The 19,952-nt window shown below is 44.7% G+C and overlaps 1 protein-coding gene across 12 annotated transcripts in view; it reads right to left on the bottom strand.

Annotated features, from left to right (window-relative positions):
- TACC1 (transforming acidic coiled-coil containing protein 1) overlaps positions 1-19,952 on the bottom strand; it is a 122,282-nt gene that overhangs the window by 57,525 nt on the left and 44,805 nt on the right. For 4 of the 12 annotated variants that reach the window (XM_040454587.1, XM_040455199.1, XM_040455120.1 and 1 more), the window contains exons 2-3: positions 1,497-1,683; positions 426-541 (exon numbers count right to left, since the gene is read on the bottom strand). The exons of 1 other annotated variant lie outside the window; for it this stretch is intronic. In XM_040454587.1, coding sequence (XP_040310521.1) covers positions 426-541; positions 1,497-1,657 — 277 coding nt within the window. In that variant the 5' untranslated portion in view covers positions 1,658-1,683. Of the gene's footprint in view, positions 1-425; positions 542-1,496; positions 1,773-19,952 lie in introns of those variants that run through there. 7 more of the 12 variants (XM_040454769.1, XM_040454995.1, XM_040454916.1 and 4 more) reach the window with 3 other exon arrangements.

Here is a 19,952-nt window from a genome sequence, read left to right on the forward strand (position 1 = left end):
CAGCTTAAGATTCCTTCTTATCTAAAAAGGTCCACTCTTACATATAATTTTTGTCTCCAGCCACACACACCCCTGAAGAAAGTGACTTAGCCTGAGAAACATCTGAAGCCAAATCTAAACATACCTTCACCTCTGCATTACTACACACATTTTTGGTTTTTAGGGGCTTAGGGTGAAGGGCCCAGCAGGAATGTTTGATAATGATAATCTCAAACTGCAAATGTACAAACCACTTGGGAAGAAAACCATATTCCTGAAACAAACAAAAATATTTCAAATAAGCCAGGAGCCTTAAAACAGCTCTTTTTTAGTAAGTAGTCGATCAAAAGCTTTTTAAATGGTCCTAAGTTAACACTCTTCCTTCCCTCATTTACATTCTCAAAACTTTAAAACAAAAGAGGCAGAAAATGAAAATCTTCCTTTACCTTGGGTTTTGGCCCCCGGTGCTGCCAATCCTAATGATGAATCACAGGATTCCTTGAGAGGTGATCTGATTGGTGTTTCAGCTTCAGGGGTCTCAAAATTACCTTCTGAATCCGAGCTGCCAAGGGGGAAAAATGAGGAATTACCACTTTCAACGGTATTTCCGACACCCTTTACAACCTACATATCCGAAAAGGCTAAAGTCCAGCATTTTTGCCTAACTTTACAACCCACTAGTCCTCAGCAAGGACTGGCCTGTGGGAGCTGCTGCGGGTTTTCTCGCAGGGCCCTCCTCCGCCTTCTGTCTGGCATCCAGTCTCCCTGAATATCTCCTCCATCCTCCGGAGCTCTTCTCATCACCATTTATTTCTGAGGTCATCCTTTCTTCTGACATCCCCCCAAAAGCGCTTTCCAACAGACTCCTTTTCTAACAAGAATCCTTTCTCATAGGTTTAAAAATTAAGACTGCCCTCTCCCCCTAAAATTAAGCCAGCTCTCGCCATGATGCCTTTTTCTTTGGCAGGCCTCTACCTGTTTGGAACTCACTCGGCCTGAGGCTGAGAATGCTGTCACCTGCCTTCCTCAATCACTCGGTGGCAGCTCAGCAAAGACCACCATTTCTCACCAGCTGCCAGGGGCCTGTCATCACGCGACCTTCTTTACCAAGGCTGCATTTTCGGGCCACAAGGGGACACCAGGAGGGCCTGGGAGCGACTTCTTCTCCACAGGGAGGGCCCCAAGTTCTACCGGTGTGATCAATGACACTCTTGTGTGTAGGGGCGGGGGCTGGGGGATCGAAGCTTAGAGAAAGTGACTGAAGCAGACCGGGATGCGGGAAGACTGCAGATTCCGGGTTAGGTTCTGAAAGCTCATACGGAAACGGAGGAAAGGTAATACCGGACAAAACATCCTGAACTTTCGAATGCACAGCGGGGACCCGGTTACGGGCAGGGACGCAGCATTGCCATGATAATGGTTACGCGGGTGAGCGACCACACACAACGCACACAGAATGAGCCGCAGATGGATGGATGGCAGCACGTCTGCATCTCGGCAGGGATGCGTGTACTTGCCTGAAACTCAAGGATTTGGTCTCGGCTTGCGAGTCCTCCTCCTCGGGATCGCCCTCGGGCCCTCCGGCCTCGTCCTCTCCGGCGCCCCCGCCGCGCACCGCGGACCAGGTCCATTTCGCCCACTGCACTGGGGACAGGATCTGCCAAGGGCTGAACGCCATGAGCGCGGCTCCTCCGGCTCCAGCTCCTACGAGTAGGGGAAGGGGGAGAGCCTTTTTTCCCTTTCAAAATGGAGGGAACGGGTGACAGGCGCCTGTAAGCGTTTCCAGCGGAGGTGCGGATGTGGTTAAACGAGCGCCGTCGGGGGCCCGAGTGGAGCGCTTCCTCTCGGCCGGCAGTCAGCGCCGCTTCCTCCTCGTCCTCCTTCCCCAACGGTGCGGTCGCGGCCACCCCCGCGCCGGGCGACTCCCGCCGGGAAGACGCCTCTCCTGGGGCCTCCTCAGGGCCCCGGCCCGCGGCGCCGGGTGGCTCGGGTCTTGGGGTCTCGGGCTCCCGCCTCCCGGCCGGCGGGGCGCGCATCAGCTGCCGCGGGAGCCGCGCCCCAGGAGCCGCCCCCTTGGACCGTACTATTCGCGCGCGCGGGCGGGGGCGAAGGCGGCGCCGGGGCTTTGAGGTCCGCGGCGCGCCCGCCCGATCCCCCCGCCGCGGCGCCGTGCTGGTAGCGCCCGGACTGCGGGCTGGGGGCTGCCCCGCTGCGACTCCGGCAGGCAGAACACCCAGGCGCCCCCAACAGCTCAGCGAGCGGCGGGAGCTGGGAAGATCCATTTCCTGGGTCCGTGCACGCTGGGCTTTTCCTCTTTCCCTTATTTTTTCATCTTGCTACTGTGACTTAATGGCGTTGTGACATTAGATCGCATAGAAGTGAAGCCCCTTATTAAAAAAAAAAAAAAAAAAAAAAAAAAAAAAAAAACTTTGAGGCCGCAGTTGCCTGTTCTTTTTACCCCTCCCTGACATTGACAGCGTGGAAGATCTCGGCCTATTCACCTCCGACTCCACCACTCCCAGGATTTGGAAATTCCTCAGCAATGCTACAAGAGGAGCCAAGGACTGGAATTGTAGATGCTTTGTCCCTCCCCAAACCGCACTCCTGGACGCTCTGGGGCCAGGTCTTTGGTAAAGGGTGCTAAATTACCCCTGTGAAATTACAGCCTGATCGGCTTCCCATTCTCCTTTTTGAGGCTTTCTCTTCATAACTTCGTCTAAATCTTTGATTTCTGACTTCGTTTACTGCTTCAGAAGTATGCCAACAGGCCTGGTGAAGGCAGCCTTCAAATTGCTTTATGTTTGAAAGCAGAAGGAAATAGAAGAGCTCTCCTCGGATTTTCTTCATTTTCCGTTTAGGGATTGCTCGCCTCAGAATCTCCAATGCACCAAGGAAGCTGGCAGACACAAACCACAAACACCAGGTTTCATGGTCTCCTTGCCTGTATAAGGCATTTCTTGTATTATTGTAATTTCCCAGAGTCGCCGTGAATCTGTGAGGTGGTTGCAGGTTCTCACAGAGAGAGCAGCTTCAGAGTTTAGGAACAAAGTCATGCTGAAACTGCAAGAGACAGTCTCCCCTAAAAGGGGAGTCATGCTGAGGAGTCATGACTGTCTTACACATTTGATAACAAAAACAAAAGCAAATATACTGTAAGATAAGGCAGGGTAGTTATCTTACCATAAGATAACTTAGTCTTACCATAACAGAAAGGCAGAGGTTTGCCTGAAGTCTAGATAAAAGGATTAGGGTGTCAGGATGCTTTAGAATTCATCCAGCTCCTTTCCAGAGAGAAACACAACTGTCAGGATTGTTCTGGAGACTACAAGGATGGGGAGTAAGCAGGAGTCTTTTTTTTTTTTTTTTTTAAGTCATGAAATATACCCCAACATTATCCAGTTCTTTGTATTTTTAGGTTTATGGCTCATCATATAAACCTTCAGGTTATAAACTCCCCCAGGTTCCTGGATTTGACCCGTGTTTTGTTGCCTGGAAATAATATTACCACCCCCCCCCCCTTGTAAATTAGTAACTGGCACCTATGTCTTCTTACATCCTGTTCATTCTTTCTGCTGGGTAGTTCTCAAATCTTCATTCCCCTGCATCCCCACTGTCACTGACATACTTCCCAAACTGTCTGTTTCTTACAGCTCCACTGCAAATGTCTTCCAACTAGTTCTACCTCAGGGTTTTCCCACCTGAGGGCATCCCACCTGGTTGATAGGTGACTTGTGCTATAGTCTTGCAGTTCCTGTTCCTCATTACTCCCAGCCCTTTGTATTCCTAAGCCATAATCAGTAGAGAATTGGTTCTGAACTTTCAGTATGTCCCAGAATCATCTGGGGTGCTTCTTTAAAAATACTAACTCAAATCACCACCAGGGCCTGGAAATCTGAATTTTTACCAAGTATCTTGCGGAATTTTTTTTCCACAGGATAAATTTGGGAAACAATGATGAGCTTGGACTAATTGCTGCTGCTGGAACTATTTCTCTTTTTCCTGTAGAGTTCTGCACATTCCCACCCTCTTACCCCCACCTCGAGCTCCCAGACCTTGACTTCCCAAACTTCCTTCAATACCCAACTCAAGTGTTTAGTCTGAGAAAGCAGGCTGATTTCTCCTGTTTCTACCATCTCTATACCCCAACCTCTCAAAGAAACTTTTACTGTGGCCCTTAGATGGTTTCGAAAGGGGACACTATTAATAGTTACACCAGACAGCAAGCACAAACCAGGATGTCCCCAGGATGTAAGGTCACCCTACACTTAGCATATGATATATAATGTATTTGTTTACCTATCTGTCCCACTTCTAGACCATAAGCTTCTAAATGGCAGGGACCACATCATATTTGTGATTTATTTTTGTTTCTCCAGAGATTAGGACAGGGCCATACACTCAATAGGTGTTCAGTAAATAAACAGAAAAGGGATATTGTAGTTTATAGATAGATCTTATGAGTTTGAGTAGGATGACATAAATTCCAAAAGCCTGACTCCTCCTGGGGAAATCAAGTTTTGGAACCAGCACAGAATGGAACTTGGAGCAAGTAATGACCCCAGTAAGATAAAGCCCAACCTATACAGCCATTTCTTGAAATTGGAGAAGCAAATGCCTAGTTTTCTGAACATCACTCTACTGCAAGCTCCTAGACTTGATGTGAACAGCGATAAAGGAAGTAATTACTCAATAACTTGAACTTACTTTATTGTCTAGAAGTTCAAGTAATGAGGCTAACTGACATATCAATTTTCCTGTAATTCTGGGAAAGAATGGGCAATGTTTGAAAACAGATATCCCAACCAAGGTAAGCCATTTTGCTGCTATCCTCAGCTTCAGAGAGCAGAATGTCTGCAAATACATGACCAAGTAACCTAATGCAACGGATTTGTCTTGGAAACAACCGAAACCACAGAAAGAAACCCATCTGTTCCTTCCTCTCTTCTTGCCCTTCACTGAAGCTTTAGATCAATAGGCCATGAAAATCTAAAATGTAACTTCCTTGAAACACTCCACAATTGTGGTGTGGCCAAGCCAGGCACATCCCTTGCCTGTAATGGATGCTCCAGAGGGATCTGCAAGATGGGTCTCTTCGTTTAAAAAAATAATAAAATGTACGGGTGAGCAAACTCAAACAGGCAAACAACTAATCATTTCATAGCATTTCACAGCAGAGCTATTCTGGGAAAGCCTGGCATGGGGCAGGAGGTGGGGGCAGATGTAGTTGGGGCCTAAAGGAATTGGTATGGATCCTGTATACCTCATAAAGCGTTGATCTCAACTCAAGTACTCAAGTTGAACTTGATCCTGTAGCGGGCGACGGGGTGGGGAGGTGTCAAACACCAGAACCTCCCTAGGTAACATAAGGGAGTGACAAGGCCAGAGTGGCAGCTGTGTCATCTGGAGAACACTGCTGTGGCTAAGGGGCAGCGCTACCAAGTTCCTGGTGCCCAGCATTGCCATCTACCAGTCTTTTGAGAAAAACCCAAACCATGGGTTTTATAACCCATCTTCCGATCTTTAATGTTCTTACTAATTTAAATCATTTTGAACCTTGTGAAGGCCAACATGGTGCTGGACAAAAACAAAGCCATCTGTGTGTCCGGGTAGCCCCCGAGCCTGGATGGGCAGAGGGGGGTCATCAGGCTTTGAGCAAGTAAATAACATTTCCATTTAGATCATTTAGATCATTCTGGTAACAACCTGGGGGATGGAAGGGAAGTAGTGAAGACTGGGACCCAATTTCCCTGCCCCAAACTACCTAGAGAAAGTGGACAGCCTCTCCCCTAGAGGGTAAAGAAGCAGAACTGAAATTCACGTCCTTAGCTGTCACTGCACTTGTTCAGGAAGCATCAGAGTTGTAAGCAGCTCAAGCATGATGTGAACACTTTGACAGTGGAAGGACCAGAAAACCACTGCTAAGGAAACCGAGTTTGTGCCAGCCAGTGAAATGAAAAAGCATCAGTTATGAAATGATGTGGAGGGAGTGGAGGAGGCAAGGCAGGAGGACCAGGATGGCACAAGGGAATTAGGGATGAAGTAGGCAGAGAGAAAACCAAAAGGTCAGGCAGGCAGACAAACCCGTCAACATATCTGTATTTTCTCACAATTTAGGAATCTGGTGAGCGAGAGACACATCCCATGCAACTAAGATTAGATGCCAGATTGATGATGTAACCAAAGTGGCTGGGCAGCTCTGAAGCACTTAGAAAAAGCACCAGCCTGGGTGAAACTGAAATGGCAAATAGCAGCTAGGCTGACATGCCTCAGTGGAACCTCCATAGACTGTCTCCCACTCCCCAGCCCTGCTTTTTGAGAGCTGTTTGCTGGATGAGGTTCCAAGACGTGGCAGGGAATTCCCCTGCACGTGGTTGCCCCACCAACCTGATCACTGAATGTTCTCACCTCACTCACCAAGCTAAACATCCTCAGGAGGTCTCTAAGATGTAATGGTTTAACAGTACCCTAGATCAATCTGATCCCTGTAATCCTTCTCTCCAGTAGCGGGGCAGGTTTTCTTATTCTCAGTTTGCAGATGACGTAACTGAAGCAGAAAAGGCAACCACCTGCCTGAAGTCATACAGCTAATTGGTGCCAGAAGTGAATCTAGAACACCAGTCTCCTGTCAGTACTCTTGGCGCTGTATCAGACTGGAAGAAAGCAGAATGTCTTCGCAGCCACGAGGTAGCTGGCCATTCCGTAATCTAGACACTCCTCTCGATATACTGCAGCTGCAGTCCCTGCTTCCTGCTTACCCGGCATGAAAGCCACAACTAAGAATACCTCACTCTGCCACAGAGAAGTGCCACCGCCAGCAGGAGGCCTGCTTTCCTGACCCACCTCGGTCTAACCAGGCAACAACATGCTGATGTCTGCACGAGGCAACATCGCATGAAGCGGATAAGGGCATCTGACATATTCAAATACGTTAATGTTACAGTCTCAACCCTGCAAGATGAGATGTTCTTACCTAGAGGCTATAATCACCTGTAGAATTACAATCTTCACTCCACTACCCAAATACTCCCAAATCAGAATTCATACTACATATTTACACTGCACATTATATCATAAAGACATCCTCCTTTCTTTTTTTTTTTTAATGTTTATTTAATTTTTTTTGAGAGAGAGAGAGAGAGAGAGACATAGCACCAGTGGGGTGGGGGCAGAGAGAGGGGGAGACACAGAATCTAAAGCAGGCTCCAGGCTCTGAGCCATCAGCACAGAGCCCAATGTGGGGCTTGAACTCACAAACCGTAAGATCATGACCTGAGCTGAAGTCAGATGCTTAACCAACTGAGCCACCCAGGTGCCCTAAGAGAACCTCCTAATTTTTTTTTTAAGAAAAGCCAGATTTATGTCTGGCTACTCTTAGTTAATACTCTTTCAGAGTTCTACAAAGATTAAAAGGGATCTAAACTGTATCCATTAAATACTTGGCCAAGCTCCCCACCTAGGGCCTGCTCAGAGACCTTTGTCCAGGCTTTCTGCTGGTGAACAACTCTTGTCAGGTCCACCATATCACAAAAGTAAAGTCTGACTTTCCCAGAAAGTATGCTTTTCAACCTGGGTCAGGATCAGACCGACGGCAGAATTGCCACATGGCAGTTAAATAGTGTGTCAGCCTTCAGTGGGAGGTGGGGGGAAAAAACAAATATATTTTATGGTGTTTACACTGAACTAGTATCATTTAAGAGCCTGTTCTATGAAGTTTTCTCTCATCCCTCTCAGACAGCATGAATGTATGTTTATTGACTTTATGAGAAAGTTCACTTTAGCTCCGCCCTGGGATGTAAGAGGGTTAGAGAAACAGTTGTTGAGTATGAAAGAAGCAGAATTAGGTCTGTTCATTCCAAGTGAAGAAAATAACCCCAATATTATCCCTAATTCTTCCCAACAACTACCACAAACCCAAAGTTGAAAAGAAGCCAAAAATGAACACAAAAGATCCAATTAAAGCAGTGAACTCTCTTTAAATTTAGAAATACCTTCCATTCTAGGAGATAAAAGTGGTTTTTCCTGCTAAACAGCATTATTGCAATTACAGAGTCGGTTAAACAGGTAGGCAATCTTGTAAAATTACTGTTATTGATTTAGCACTTTTTGTTTTCTTCTGTTGAATTTGTATTCCTTTCCGGCAGATTAGGCATGAAGAAAAGTGGACCCTCTGAGTCAGGCAGTGCTACATGTTAAGCCTCAGACAAGAAAACCATCTGAAACCCTTTCTAAGTTGTTTATAAATTTAAGTTTCTAATAATGAACATTACCCCAAATTTGAGAGATCTACTTTACTTCATTTACCTAGGTTAGGCAGAGGGTGGAATCTAAGGCTTGAGTTAAAGAGACTGAAGGAATTTAGAAAGTCGAAAGAGAATAATATTCCTACTCCTGCAGCCATTTTATTCCCTCCCCTCTCCTCTACCCAACCTCTAAAATAAATCTCCCAGATAATACACCTGGAACACTAGAAGAACATTGATCACATGACCCGGCTTTTCTGAGATCATCCTGATATAAAATATTCTACCTGCTCTCCTTGTAAATACATGTCCCCATTTTCAATTTATGAAACATTGTCACTAAGAAGTTGAAAGGTAATAGAGAGGGAGGACAACTGGAAAGGACAGCAGAGATTCATGGGGGTGGGGGTCAAGAAGGGAATATCCAAAATAACTGGGGTACCCACTCCATGTAAATCCTCACTCTGGGATGTGGGGTGGGGGGTGGGGATTTCATGACAGTAACTCTTTGTGACTGATAATCTTCCTGTGTTTCTAAGGAAAGGAAGAAGCAAACTCCTTGACATGATATACCACCAACCTTCATCTTTTTTTTTTTTTTTAGTTTATTTATTTTGAGAGAGAGAGAGAGAGAGAGAGAGAGAGAGAGTGAGTGAGTGTGGAGGGGCAGAGAGAGAGGGAGACAGAGAATCCCAAGCAGGATCCATGCTGTCAGCACAGAGCCCGACGCGGAGCTCAAACCCATGAACCGAGAGATCATGACCTGAGCCGAAACCAAGAGTCAGATGCTTAACCAACTGAGCCACCCAGGTGTCCCTGACCTTTACCTTTTTAAAGCAAAAATGTAACTGCCATATTTGGGTTCTGAAACTGTATGTGTGTGAAAATTGAAGGAAAATATGTTCTTTTATATGTCCTGTTATACCACAAAGTGGGGAGAAGGGAAACCTGTCCTTTTTGTGTATGTTAAAATTTTTTAAAACTCCAAATGTTAACACATCACTCATTTTCTTCACTAATAAACAAAAGCTAACCAACTAGCTGAATAAATGGAAAGATGTTACAAAGTCTCAAGTTGGTTAAATTAAATATTTAAAGATGGCAACATTACCCAATTAATGCATAGGTCTAATGCAATTGCAATAAAAATTCTTAGGGTTTTTTTTCCCTTGGGATTTGTCAATGTTTTCCAAAAATTTACTTAGAAACAAGTGAGCATATTTTAGATTCTTAAAAAACAAAATAAACAAACAAAAAAAACCAGAGTCAAACAGGGGATTGGGTCTACAAGGTATTAGGATACATTTATGCCAAAATAGGCATATCCTTGTTCTGTGAAACAGAATGGAAAACCCAGAAAAAGAGACTACCAAATATGGGGATATATTATGTGATAAAGAAGATATTATAATACAGTGGGGAAGGAAAGGATATTTAATTAGTGGTTGCAGAGTAAGTGGTTGGCAATGGGGAAAAAGATCAAGTTAAAACCTTACCCCAGAACATATACCAAGACGAATTCCAGATGGATTAGATGTCTAAATAATAAAAATCAAACCATGGGGAGAAAAAAAACCCAGAAGCCACAGAATCTGTCAAAGCTCTGTCGAAAGGATGACTGTCTAATCTTCCAAGTAATTAATAAAATCACACACAAAATAAAGATTGCAGATTTGGCCACATAAGAGTAAAGCTTCTAAATGTTTGCCTTCAAATTAAAAAGCAAATGACAGGCTGGGGAAAATAATAGCAACCCAAAGCTAGTATTGTTATTACCTAAGGCTCTCATGAAAATCATTAAGATCATCCAAACCTCAACAGAGAAACGAGCAATTATAACTGCTTGCTATGTGTCAGACACTGTGCTAAGCACTCTTTACGTGAATTATCTCCTCTAATCCCTGCCCTCTGGCCCCATAGTATTGGAGGATATTATTATGAGGAAGGTATTAGTATGGCTTTTTTTAAAAACCAGGTCAAGTTGACTACATTTTCAACTTCTAGAGTAGGGACTCTGTATCTGAGCTTAGCAAGAAGGGTTTCAGAAGACTGTGATCTCCTCGAAATTACATGCAAAACTGTGTGTGCGTGTGTGTGTTTGTATTTACACCCATCTCCCCCTGCCTCGTCCCCGTATCCAGTCAAGCTCCACTCCAGGAACAATGCTTTAGGCTGATTAAAGATTCATTTCTGAATCTGAAAGTAGAACCAAAAATTTTTCTTCCTCCAAAAGGTACAGGGAAGTTCTAAACCAAAAGGGCCCTTACACATAGAACCCAGACCTGCCAGGGATTAACACAAGAGGCATGCTTGGGTGACACGCAGAAGGGTAGAGCCACGGGTACCAGTGGGCAGCCTGTGGGTCTAATCTAAAGGACACCCTCATTCCTGGGGAGCCAAGGCACCACCAAAAAGGAGATTTTCCCAGGGACTTCCTACTGATACATATGAGTGTCCTCAAGGACACAAAAAATTGGGTCAGATATCAAAGGCGCACTTTATGTGGGAGATGCAAAAGAATCAGTTTTAACATCCCTGTCTTTGGGGTGCTCTCCTTTTAGGATACTTCCTTTGGAGTGGTATCTTCTGAGAAACCATGTTGCTGGGGTACACTGGACTCTGGGAGTCCCCCCTTATCTGCCATGTGTCTTTTTGTAATTTCAGTTACCCGCGATCAACCATAGCCTGGAAGGGGATGAGTCTCCTTCTTACACATGGTCAGAAGGTCAATAGCAGCCTAATACTAGCTCTCAATGCCTACATCATTCACCTCGCTCTATCTCATCACATAGGCATTTTATCATCTCACATCGAAAAGAATGGTGACAGATGAACACAAGGGAAGGGAAGCAAAAATAATATAAAAACAGGGAGGGGGACAAAACATAAGAAACTCTTAAATATGGAGAACAGAGGGTTACTGGAGGGGTTGTAGGAGGGGGGATGGGCTAAATGTGTAAGGGGCATTAAGGAATCTACTCCTGAAATCATTGTTGCACTATATGCTAACTGGATGTAAATTTAAAAAAAGACAGTAAAAAAAGAAAAGAACGGTGAGTGTAGTACAATGAGATATTTGAGAGAAAGACCACATTCACTTAACTTTATTACAGTATGATGTTATAATAGTTCTATTTTATGGTTATTGTTGTTAATCTCTTACTGTACCTAACTGATAAAACAAATCATTGGTATGTAGAGGAAAAAACATAGTGTATACAGGGTTTGGTACTATCTGTAGTTTAGGTACCCAATGTATCCCCCATGAGTAAAACGGGCCTACTGTACTAGGTAGGATACTCTTCCCATCTAGGAAAAATTCGGAACTGTGGCGGGGCTCAGTGGGGTATGGAGGCATGGGGCAGAATCCCAAGGCCCAGTTACGTGGAACAGTACGTAAGCTTCCCAGTTACGTGGAAGCTTAAGAATATGGGGAGCTCTGAACACAACGATAGGGCCCCTCTGGAGACCTTGGAGGGGGCCTACCCAAGTGGAGGGTCCTGAAGTTTAAGCTTCATTAGCTTCATGGTAAATTCAACCCTACCCAGAGGGCAAAAGTGATCCTTGTGGCTCTGGAGTATCCAGCAAAACTTCAACCTGGTAAGTGAAAACATTGATAGACTGAGGGAAGGGGTCTCACTGACCTCCTCTGTCTTCTGAAAGGCAATGAAAATTTTTACTGTTGAAAGCCTGATAAAACTGTTAAAAGTTCTCTCCTATACGAAGTGTGATACATATACCTCATGGTTCTATTGCTTCTGTACAAATACACACACACCACACATATATAACTTTAATTAAGGCGAAAAAGCAGGGGCACCTGGGTGGCTCAGTCAGTTAAGCGTCCAACTGCAGCTCAGCTCATGATCTCACAGCTTGTGGGTTCGAGCCCCACGTCAGGCTCTATGCTGACAGCTCAGAGCCTAAAGCCTGCTTTGGATTCTGTGTCTCCCTCTCTCTCTCTGCCCCTAACCTGCTGATGCTCTCTCTCTCTCTCTCAAAAATGAATAAACATTAAAAAAAAATTAAGATAAAAAAGAAAACATGTAATCCTTCTTCAGCATTGTGTGCGTTATACACTCTTACCCTTTGAACTTCCACAACCACTGTAGCAGAGTCTAACTTCCCCCCACAGCCATTATTTCCTTGTTTCTTCTGGTAAAAGAATCCCCTGAGTTTCCATGGGCCACATGGCCACCCAGTAGAGGCCACATTTCCCTGCCTTTTCTGTAGCCAGGCGTGGTCTTGTGACTTTGTTCTGGCCTGTGGGATGTGAACTAGGTGGCAGATGCAACTTTGGGGCGATGTCTTTAAAAAGAAAAGTGCTTGCCCTTGCCCAATGTTGTGGTCTGGTGCTGAGCCAGCTTCTACTGTGTGGACCAGGACCACACTCGGGAGACGGTGGAACAAGACGGACAGAGCCTCGCCAGGCTGACCTCTGGAGCACGGCGGCCTGCTGCCCTAGACTAACACACCTGAGGACTGTTACATAAGAGAGAAACAAAAGCCCATCTTTGTGCTACCGGACGGTTGAGTCTCTTGGTGCTATAGCAGCCTCTCCTCCCCCTTCACAATACAACCTCTTTTGGGGCATCTTAGCATCTTAAACTCCCTCAGCTGGCTATATGGAAGAACCTGCCTTAAATTTCATTCCAGATCATTGTGAGAAGGACTACATTTTGGTTCTTTCAAAAATTCACCTTGGGGCGTCTGGGTGGCTCAGTTGGTTAAGTGACCAACTTGGGCTCAGGTCATGATCTCACAGTTCATGGTTCGAGCCCCGCATCAGCTTCTGTGTTGACGGCTCAGAGCTTGGAGCCTGCTTCGGATTCTGTGTCTCCTTCTCTCTCTGCCCCTCCCCGCTTGTGCTCTGTGTCTCAGTCTGTCTCTTAAAAATAAATGTAAAAAAAAAAAAAAAAAAAATAAAAAAAAATTCATCTTATATCACAGTTGTATCTCTCTCTTTTCTTTTGTTTCACAGAGCCCAACACAGGGTTTGAATCCACAACCCTGATTCAAGACCTGAGCTGACATCAAGAGTCAGATGCTTAACCAACAGAGCCACCAAGTGCCCCTTCAGTGGTGTCTTTTTCTTACGGCCAGAAAATTCCCCAACCGTGAGACTCAAGCCTGCCATGTAGATGAGGTGGTCTAACTACTCTGAAAACAGGACTGAGCCCACCTTTCTCCTTACTGTAATGACTTGAGTTGTAATACTTCCTTTCTGGAAAATTAGGCAGCAGTTTCTTTTATTTTTTTTAACGTTTATTTATTTTTTTGAGAGACAGAGAGCAAGTGAGCGGGGGGGGGGGGGGGGAGTGGATAGAGAGAAGGGGAGAGAGAGAGAGAGACACACACACACACACAGAATCCGAAGCAGGCTCCAGGCTCTGAGTGTCAGCACAGAGCCCAATGTGGGCCTCAAATTAGGAACCATGAGATCATGACCCAAGCAGAAGTTGAACATTTAACCAACTGAGCCACCCAGGCACCCCTGGCAGCAGTATCTTTAAAGATGACAGGTGTAGACGAAAAAGCTGAAGGGAAGACAAAGTCAATGCTTAGTTTCCTGCAAAGGCCAGATCTTCCAGGCAGAATGGATTTGGATATTGTACAAAGGATATAATGTTCTTTGAGGAGGTTTTCTTGAAGATAGTATGATTTTACAAATCCAGAAATACTATATAATAACTGAGTATTTTGCCAATTCAAAGGCTAAAATCATAATTGACCCAGGACCTGGTTGAGTGTAAAGCGTCCAAGTCTTGATTTCGGCTCAGGTCATGATCTCGAAGTGGGATCACGTGGGATCGAACCCCACATCAGGCTCTGTGCTGGCATCGTGGCTCCTGCTTGGGATTCTCTCTCTCCTCTCTCAGCCCCTTCCCTGCTTGCTCTCTCACTGTCTCTCAAATAAACACTTAAAAATTTTTTACAAAAATAATTGACCCACATTCTATAAATAATCATTGTTGTTCTTTGGCTTTAATACCAACTGGTGTTAATAATAATTGCTAGTACTCACCCATAAAATATTTTTTTAGAAACTATTTTCTTATGGACTCAGTTATCTTTCAGAACTACCATAAGCAAAGTTATCCTTAACTGCTCTTAGTACCTCATCCTGTAAGATACGGTAATACTGAATGGATTTTCTATTTCCTTTCACCAAGGCATAGATAACCACTAAGTAAAATGTATTTGCTTTAAATTGTTTTCTGAACAAATGATAAGTCAGTGACTCCAAACCTAAGCATCCACCCTAGATCTCACAGAACCACAGGAATTTTTAGATGGAAAGGATCTTTCTTTGAGAAAGATCACTGAGCTGAATATCCTTGTTTTCAGATGATCAGATGAGTCCCTGAGACATTAAGGATTGCCCAAGGTGCAGTCAGGCACCAAAGTTTGTATGACTAGGACTCATAACCTTTTGGGTGAGAAGTATGAATTCTAGGCTTTTTCCTCAATCCTAAAGCATATGCACACTTCATATGTGTAACAGAGATACAACTCCCTGCCCCCCAACATTCATCTTATTTTAAAAGGCAACTTGAACTATTTTATAAAGCATTTTAAATACCTTTATTAAGGGGAATAATACATACGTTCATTCTTTCATTCAATGATTCCACAGATTTCACACATGACAAAACAGATCTAGTTCCTGTCCACACGGAGCTTGCACATTAGTGAGTTTAGGAAGCAAAAAAATAAATATGTAACTTACAAACGGTTGTGCATGCTGTATCAGAAAAGTGCAGGGACTATGACAAAGGCCAGGGGCGGTGGGGGGATTAGTGGTGATAAATCAGGGAGGTGACATCCTGAGGCCTGAGGGATGAATGTGGTTAAGTGTGGGGGTAACAGCATCCTGACAGAGGGCAGAGGAGCCTCTGCTTTGGAGCAAGTATGGCTAAAGCTAGGCCAGCCAGGGGCGGAATTGTCCAGGTTAGATGGGTAGAGTAGGAAGGGCATAGGTTGTCCAGGGGGCCCGCCGGATCATGGTGTTGGAAAAGGTGCATTTTTGATGACACAAAAAAAGAACAAAGAAGGAAGGAAAACTCACCTACAGTTGTGCTTTTGATAAACAGCCACTGTTAAAATGCTGGTGAGCAATATACCATTTTTATCTTCTTCAAAGCACTTTTTATATCTGCAATCAAACTATTTCTATTTTTCTACTTATTATCTGTCTTCCCAACTAGACATGGCTCCATGAACACGAAGCACCTTGTCTGTCTTGTTCTGTCTGATATTTGATGACCAAATGAACAGACGAAAACTTCCAAATACTCCTGGTGAATATAAACAAGCATGTACTTAGGAGAATGGATAGATAGGTAGGTAGACAGACAAGACACTTGTTACACAAATGGGATTTAAATACCATGCTGTCCTCTGCTAGAGGTGAGGACTTCATCCCTGCTTCTCCTGTTTCATCAGGATCTCTGCTCCCTGGGGGAAGGGGGATGGGGGTGGGAACCAGGATGTGCAACCAATGCCATTCCTGACCCTGCAGAACCCAAGTGTTCTGCTCTCTCTTTGCTGCAGTGATAAGCCTCTCTGTGTCTACGACATTTATCTTGTTTCCCGTGGAGGGATATTTAGGGGTTCATTGTCCCTCATTATAAACGAAACTGTGATAAATAACCCTATGCATGCATCTTTTCACACACATACAATGACTTCTTAGAGTTAAAACTCTAGAAATGGGATTGTAGTATCACAACACATTTTAATATCTTGATGCACATAGCAAAATTTGTTGTACCAATTTACCTTTAAAAAAAAATTTTAACGTTTATTATTTTTGAGAGAGAGAGACACAGAGCGTGAGTGGGGGGGGGAGGGGGGTTGGGCAGTGAGGTGGGGAGAGAGAGAGAATCCAGAGCAGGCTCCAGGCTCTGAGCTGTCAGCACAGAGCCTGACCTGGGGCTAGAACTTGTGAACCTCAAGATCATGATCTGAGCTGAAGTCAGACACTTACCTGACTGAGCCACCCAGGCACCCCTAATCTACCTTTTTAAATGACAGTGTATGAGACAGCCTTTTCTCTAAATCTTAATCAACACTGAGTTCAGTTAATCTACACTATGGCAAATAGGTGGAAATGACATGCCATTGTTGGTTTTATTTGAACACATTTGATTGCTAAATGAAGTCTGAATGTATTTACTTATTTGAATGTATTTATTGAACCACTCGCGACTTCCTTTCTTCCCACCCTCCCTTCCTTTCCTTCTTTCTCTGGTAAACAGAGTGCTTAAGTCCTCTGCTTTAAACCAGTAGTTCTGGGGCACCTGGGTGGCTCAGTCTGTTGAGCGTCCGGCTTCGGCTCAGGTCATGGTCTCACAGCTCATGAGCTCAAGCCCTACGTCAGACTCTGTGCTGACAGCTCAGAGCCTGGAGGCTGCTTCGGATTTCTGTGTCTCCCCCTCTCTCTCTCTCTCTCTGCCCTCCCCTACTTGCACTCTGCCTCTGTCTCTCAAAAATGAATAAATGTTAAAAAATTAAAAATTAAAAAAATAAATAAATAAACCAGTAGGCTGGTCTCTGCATCACCTCAGAATAAGAAATGAAATTCTCAAGCCCCACCCTGAACTTACAGAATTAGAAACTCTGGGGGTGGGTCCAGCATCTGTGTGCCCTCCAGTGAGAAGCAGCCACACAGGAGACCCTCCTTCTCTACACAGGAAATGTGTCTCTAACCTCCAAACTAGAGACAAAAAGCTTTTTTTTTTTTTAAATATTTTTTAATGTTTATTTATTTTTGAAAGAGAGTACGAGCAAGCAGAGGAGGGGCGGGTGGGGGGGCAGAGGATCTGAAGCAGGCTGATGTGGGGCTCAAACTCACCAACCATGAGATTATGACGTGAGCCGAATCAGATGCTTAACTGGCTGAGACACCCAGGCATCCTGAGACATAAAGCTTTTTGATCAAAAACAAGTTCAATATTTCCTCCTCAAAATGGCATTTGTGGACTGAATTTCATTTACTATTTTCTCATATTCAAAATATTCTTAATTACCTCAACAAGACTCATGAGTCCATTGTATCACCAGCACCTAACTCACAATGGCCCAAGACAGCTGTAAGAAGTATTTCCTATTCTTGGCATCACTACCCCTTCTCTGAGCAAAACTCCACATTTTCTTTGAGAAGCCATCCCCTCCCACCCTCAGGGCCTGTGGTTTGGGTATCTGGCTCCAGATGTAGGAGTGGGAGAGTGAGTCAAGCCTGACTAAATACCACATTCCACAACCAGCCCCCCACACCACCACCCCCACACCTGGTTCTACAAAGAGCACATGACCCAAGCACAACCACCTTATGTCTCCTGACAACCTCTCCAAACCCTGTCACCACTACCTCTCCTATTTCCTGTATCAAACCTGTGCCCTCTGATAGGATTCCAAAGAAAATCCAGCATCCTAACGGAGGGAGACATGCTAAAAGCTGCCCACAGGAGCCACCTGTGGGAGAAATAGCCTCTACCATGGTAACTACAGTGTGTTCAGCAGGCATCCCAGGGCACAGGCTGGTATCAGCAGACAGTATATGCACAAATGTGACTCCACACCGGGATTAGCCAACATGATGGGCATTTTCATTAGTCACTGGCCTCTTGGTTCAATAATCCCTTTATTTAAGAAGCTCTGTAAGCCTCAAGTAATGACAGCTGGTAGACACATTTCCCAGGCTGGTGGGTGCCAGGAATGGATCTGTGGAGTTTGTGTGGTAACATTCTTCAGTCTCATTCCAGGGCTCCTGATACATCTGTTTGGTAAAAAGGGGCCTCAGATGTTCCCAGAATTCACTCTCCCTCGCCAACACCACCAACGGCCAAATTTAAAGAAATTCCCTAATTCTTAGATACTTATTGAAGTGTCCTTGTGCTAGAGTCTTTATTTTCTCCCTTTGGTTTTTTATTTTTTCCCCCTCAAATAAGATATGCAGAATTGTTTTATCTCCAGCACCTACACTTCAATTAAATTCACTCATTCAAAAACTTCTATTGAGTGGCTCTCAGTACCCGCAAGGCAGGCCAAGGGAACTTGGCCTCTCTGAAATCGACACACAAAACAGGCACATTACAGACAGCATAATGCAGGGAACTGATTTGTTTCACACATCCCCAGCCTCTGCCTGATGAAAGTAGAGGAAAGCTCAAGTATGACCAAAAAAGGAAACAAAATGATTCAGCTTCCATAGAGGGTTTTCAAATGCGTGAAGGGAAAAAGTATGGGGGAGAGGAAGAAAAGAGGGAGGGAGGGAGGGAAACCCAAGAGCGGTGACGTTATCGACTGCAAAAGAGAAAAGTGAGCATGCTCCTCTCAAGATTATTCTCCTCCTGGAGAGCTATTTTCATGCTGATAAATAATGTAGCATCAAAAAAATCTCTCTGCTTTGTAAAGAACATGGGAAATCTAGGATTTGATACTGCCAGCTAGAGTATTCATACTCTATTCAAGACAGACAGCTCTGAATACAGCTCTTCAGCTCAGCAGGGGAAACCACAGTCATCTGACATCTCTATGTATGCAACTGTCACAGCTCTGTGAGAAAGGATGTGTGGGAAAATCAGGGCTGGCAACACAGTGCATGTTCATACACGTACACACACACCCCCATACACACAGCTCACACACAGGTGTGCACAGCACACACAGTCACAGAGACCCACATACACCCCCCCACACCTCTACACAGTCACATGCACACCATACACACATATACAACAGAATCACACACACCTCACACACATGCGTGCACTACATGAGTCACACACATACACATAGCCCTACACAGACACACGCGCACACACACACACACACACACACACACAGTCATACACACCCCTCAAACACTTCAGTCCCAACACAAGCCCCAGCCCCACTGACCGTTCATACAGCAGTATGGAATCGATCAAATAAGACAGACAATTACCAGGGGTATAAAAACAACTTCTACTTAAAAGAAAAAGACCATAAAACTGGGAAAGGTCTGCCAAATGAGAAACACAAGGAGAAATTAAAACGGGTAAGCCTAGGGAAACAAAGACTGAGAAAAAGAAACGTTGGAAGAACCAGTCAAGTTAGAGTTTTGGTCTCTGAAGAACATTCCTCAAAAACTGGGCTAACCCACTCTCATTAAGGAAGAACTGGCATCCTGTTGGGTTGGGGAAACACCGGTGTCCCCCTTTCTCTGTGTGAATAAAACCTACTGTGGGGCGCCTGGGTGGCTCAGTCGGTTAAGCGTCCGACTTCGGCTCAGGTCATGATCTTGCGGTTAGTGAGTTCAAGCCCCGTGTCAGGCTCTGTGCTGATGGCTCAGAGCCTGGAGCCTGTTTCAGATTCTGTGTCTCCCTGTCTCTCTGACCCTCCCCCGTTCATGCTGTGTCTCTCTCTGTCTCAAAAATAAATAAACGTTAAAAAAAAATTTTTTTTAAACCTACTGTACAGATTTGCCAGCCATGTGCTACAGCAGCCACCAGAGGGCATCAGAAAGTTCTGTCACACATTCCATCAACAAATATTTTTTAAAGAGAATTTCTTCAAGATTCGTGTTTCTATAAATACAAAAAGTTACCACGAGCCCCTTCTGCATCCAACACAGGTGTTTATTCTGGAACTCAACCTTTGCACACCAATAAACAACACACGAAGGAGGGAGAAGTCTTCCAACTTCTCAGAAGCCACAAAAAGTATGCTCTGAATCATGTGATTTGA

The sequence above is a fragment of the Herpailurus yagouaroundi genome, unplaced genomic scaffold, assembly GCF_014898765.1.
Source record: "Herpailurus yagouaroundi ecotype Mexico unplaced genomic scaffold, PumYag 28, whole genome shotgun sequence".
Classification (NCBI taxonomy): Eukaryota; Metazoa; Chordata; class Mammalia; order Carnivora; family Felidae; genus Herpailurus; species Herpailurus yagouaroundi.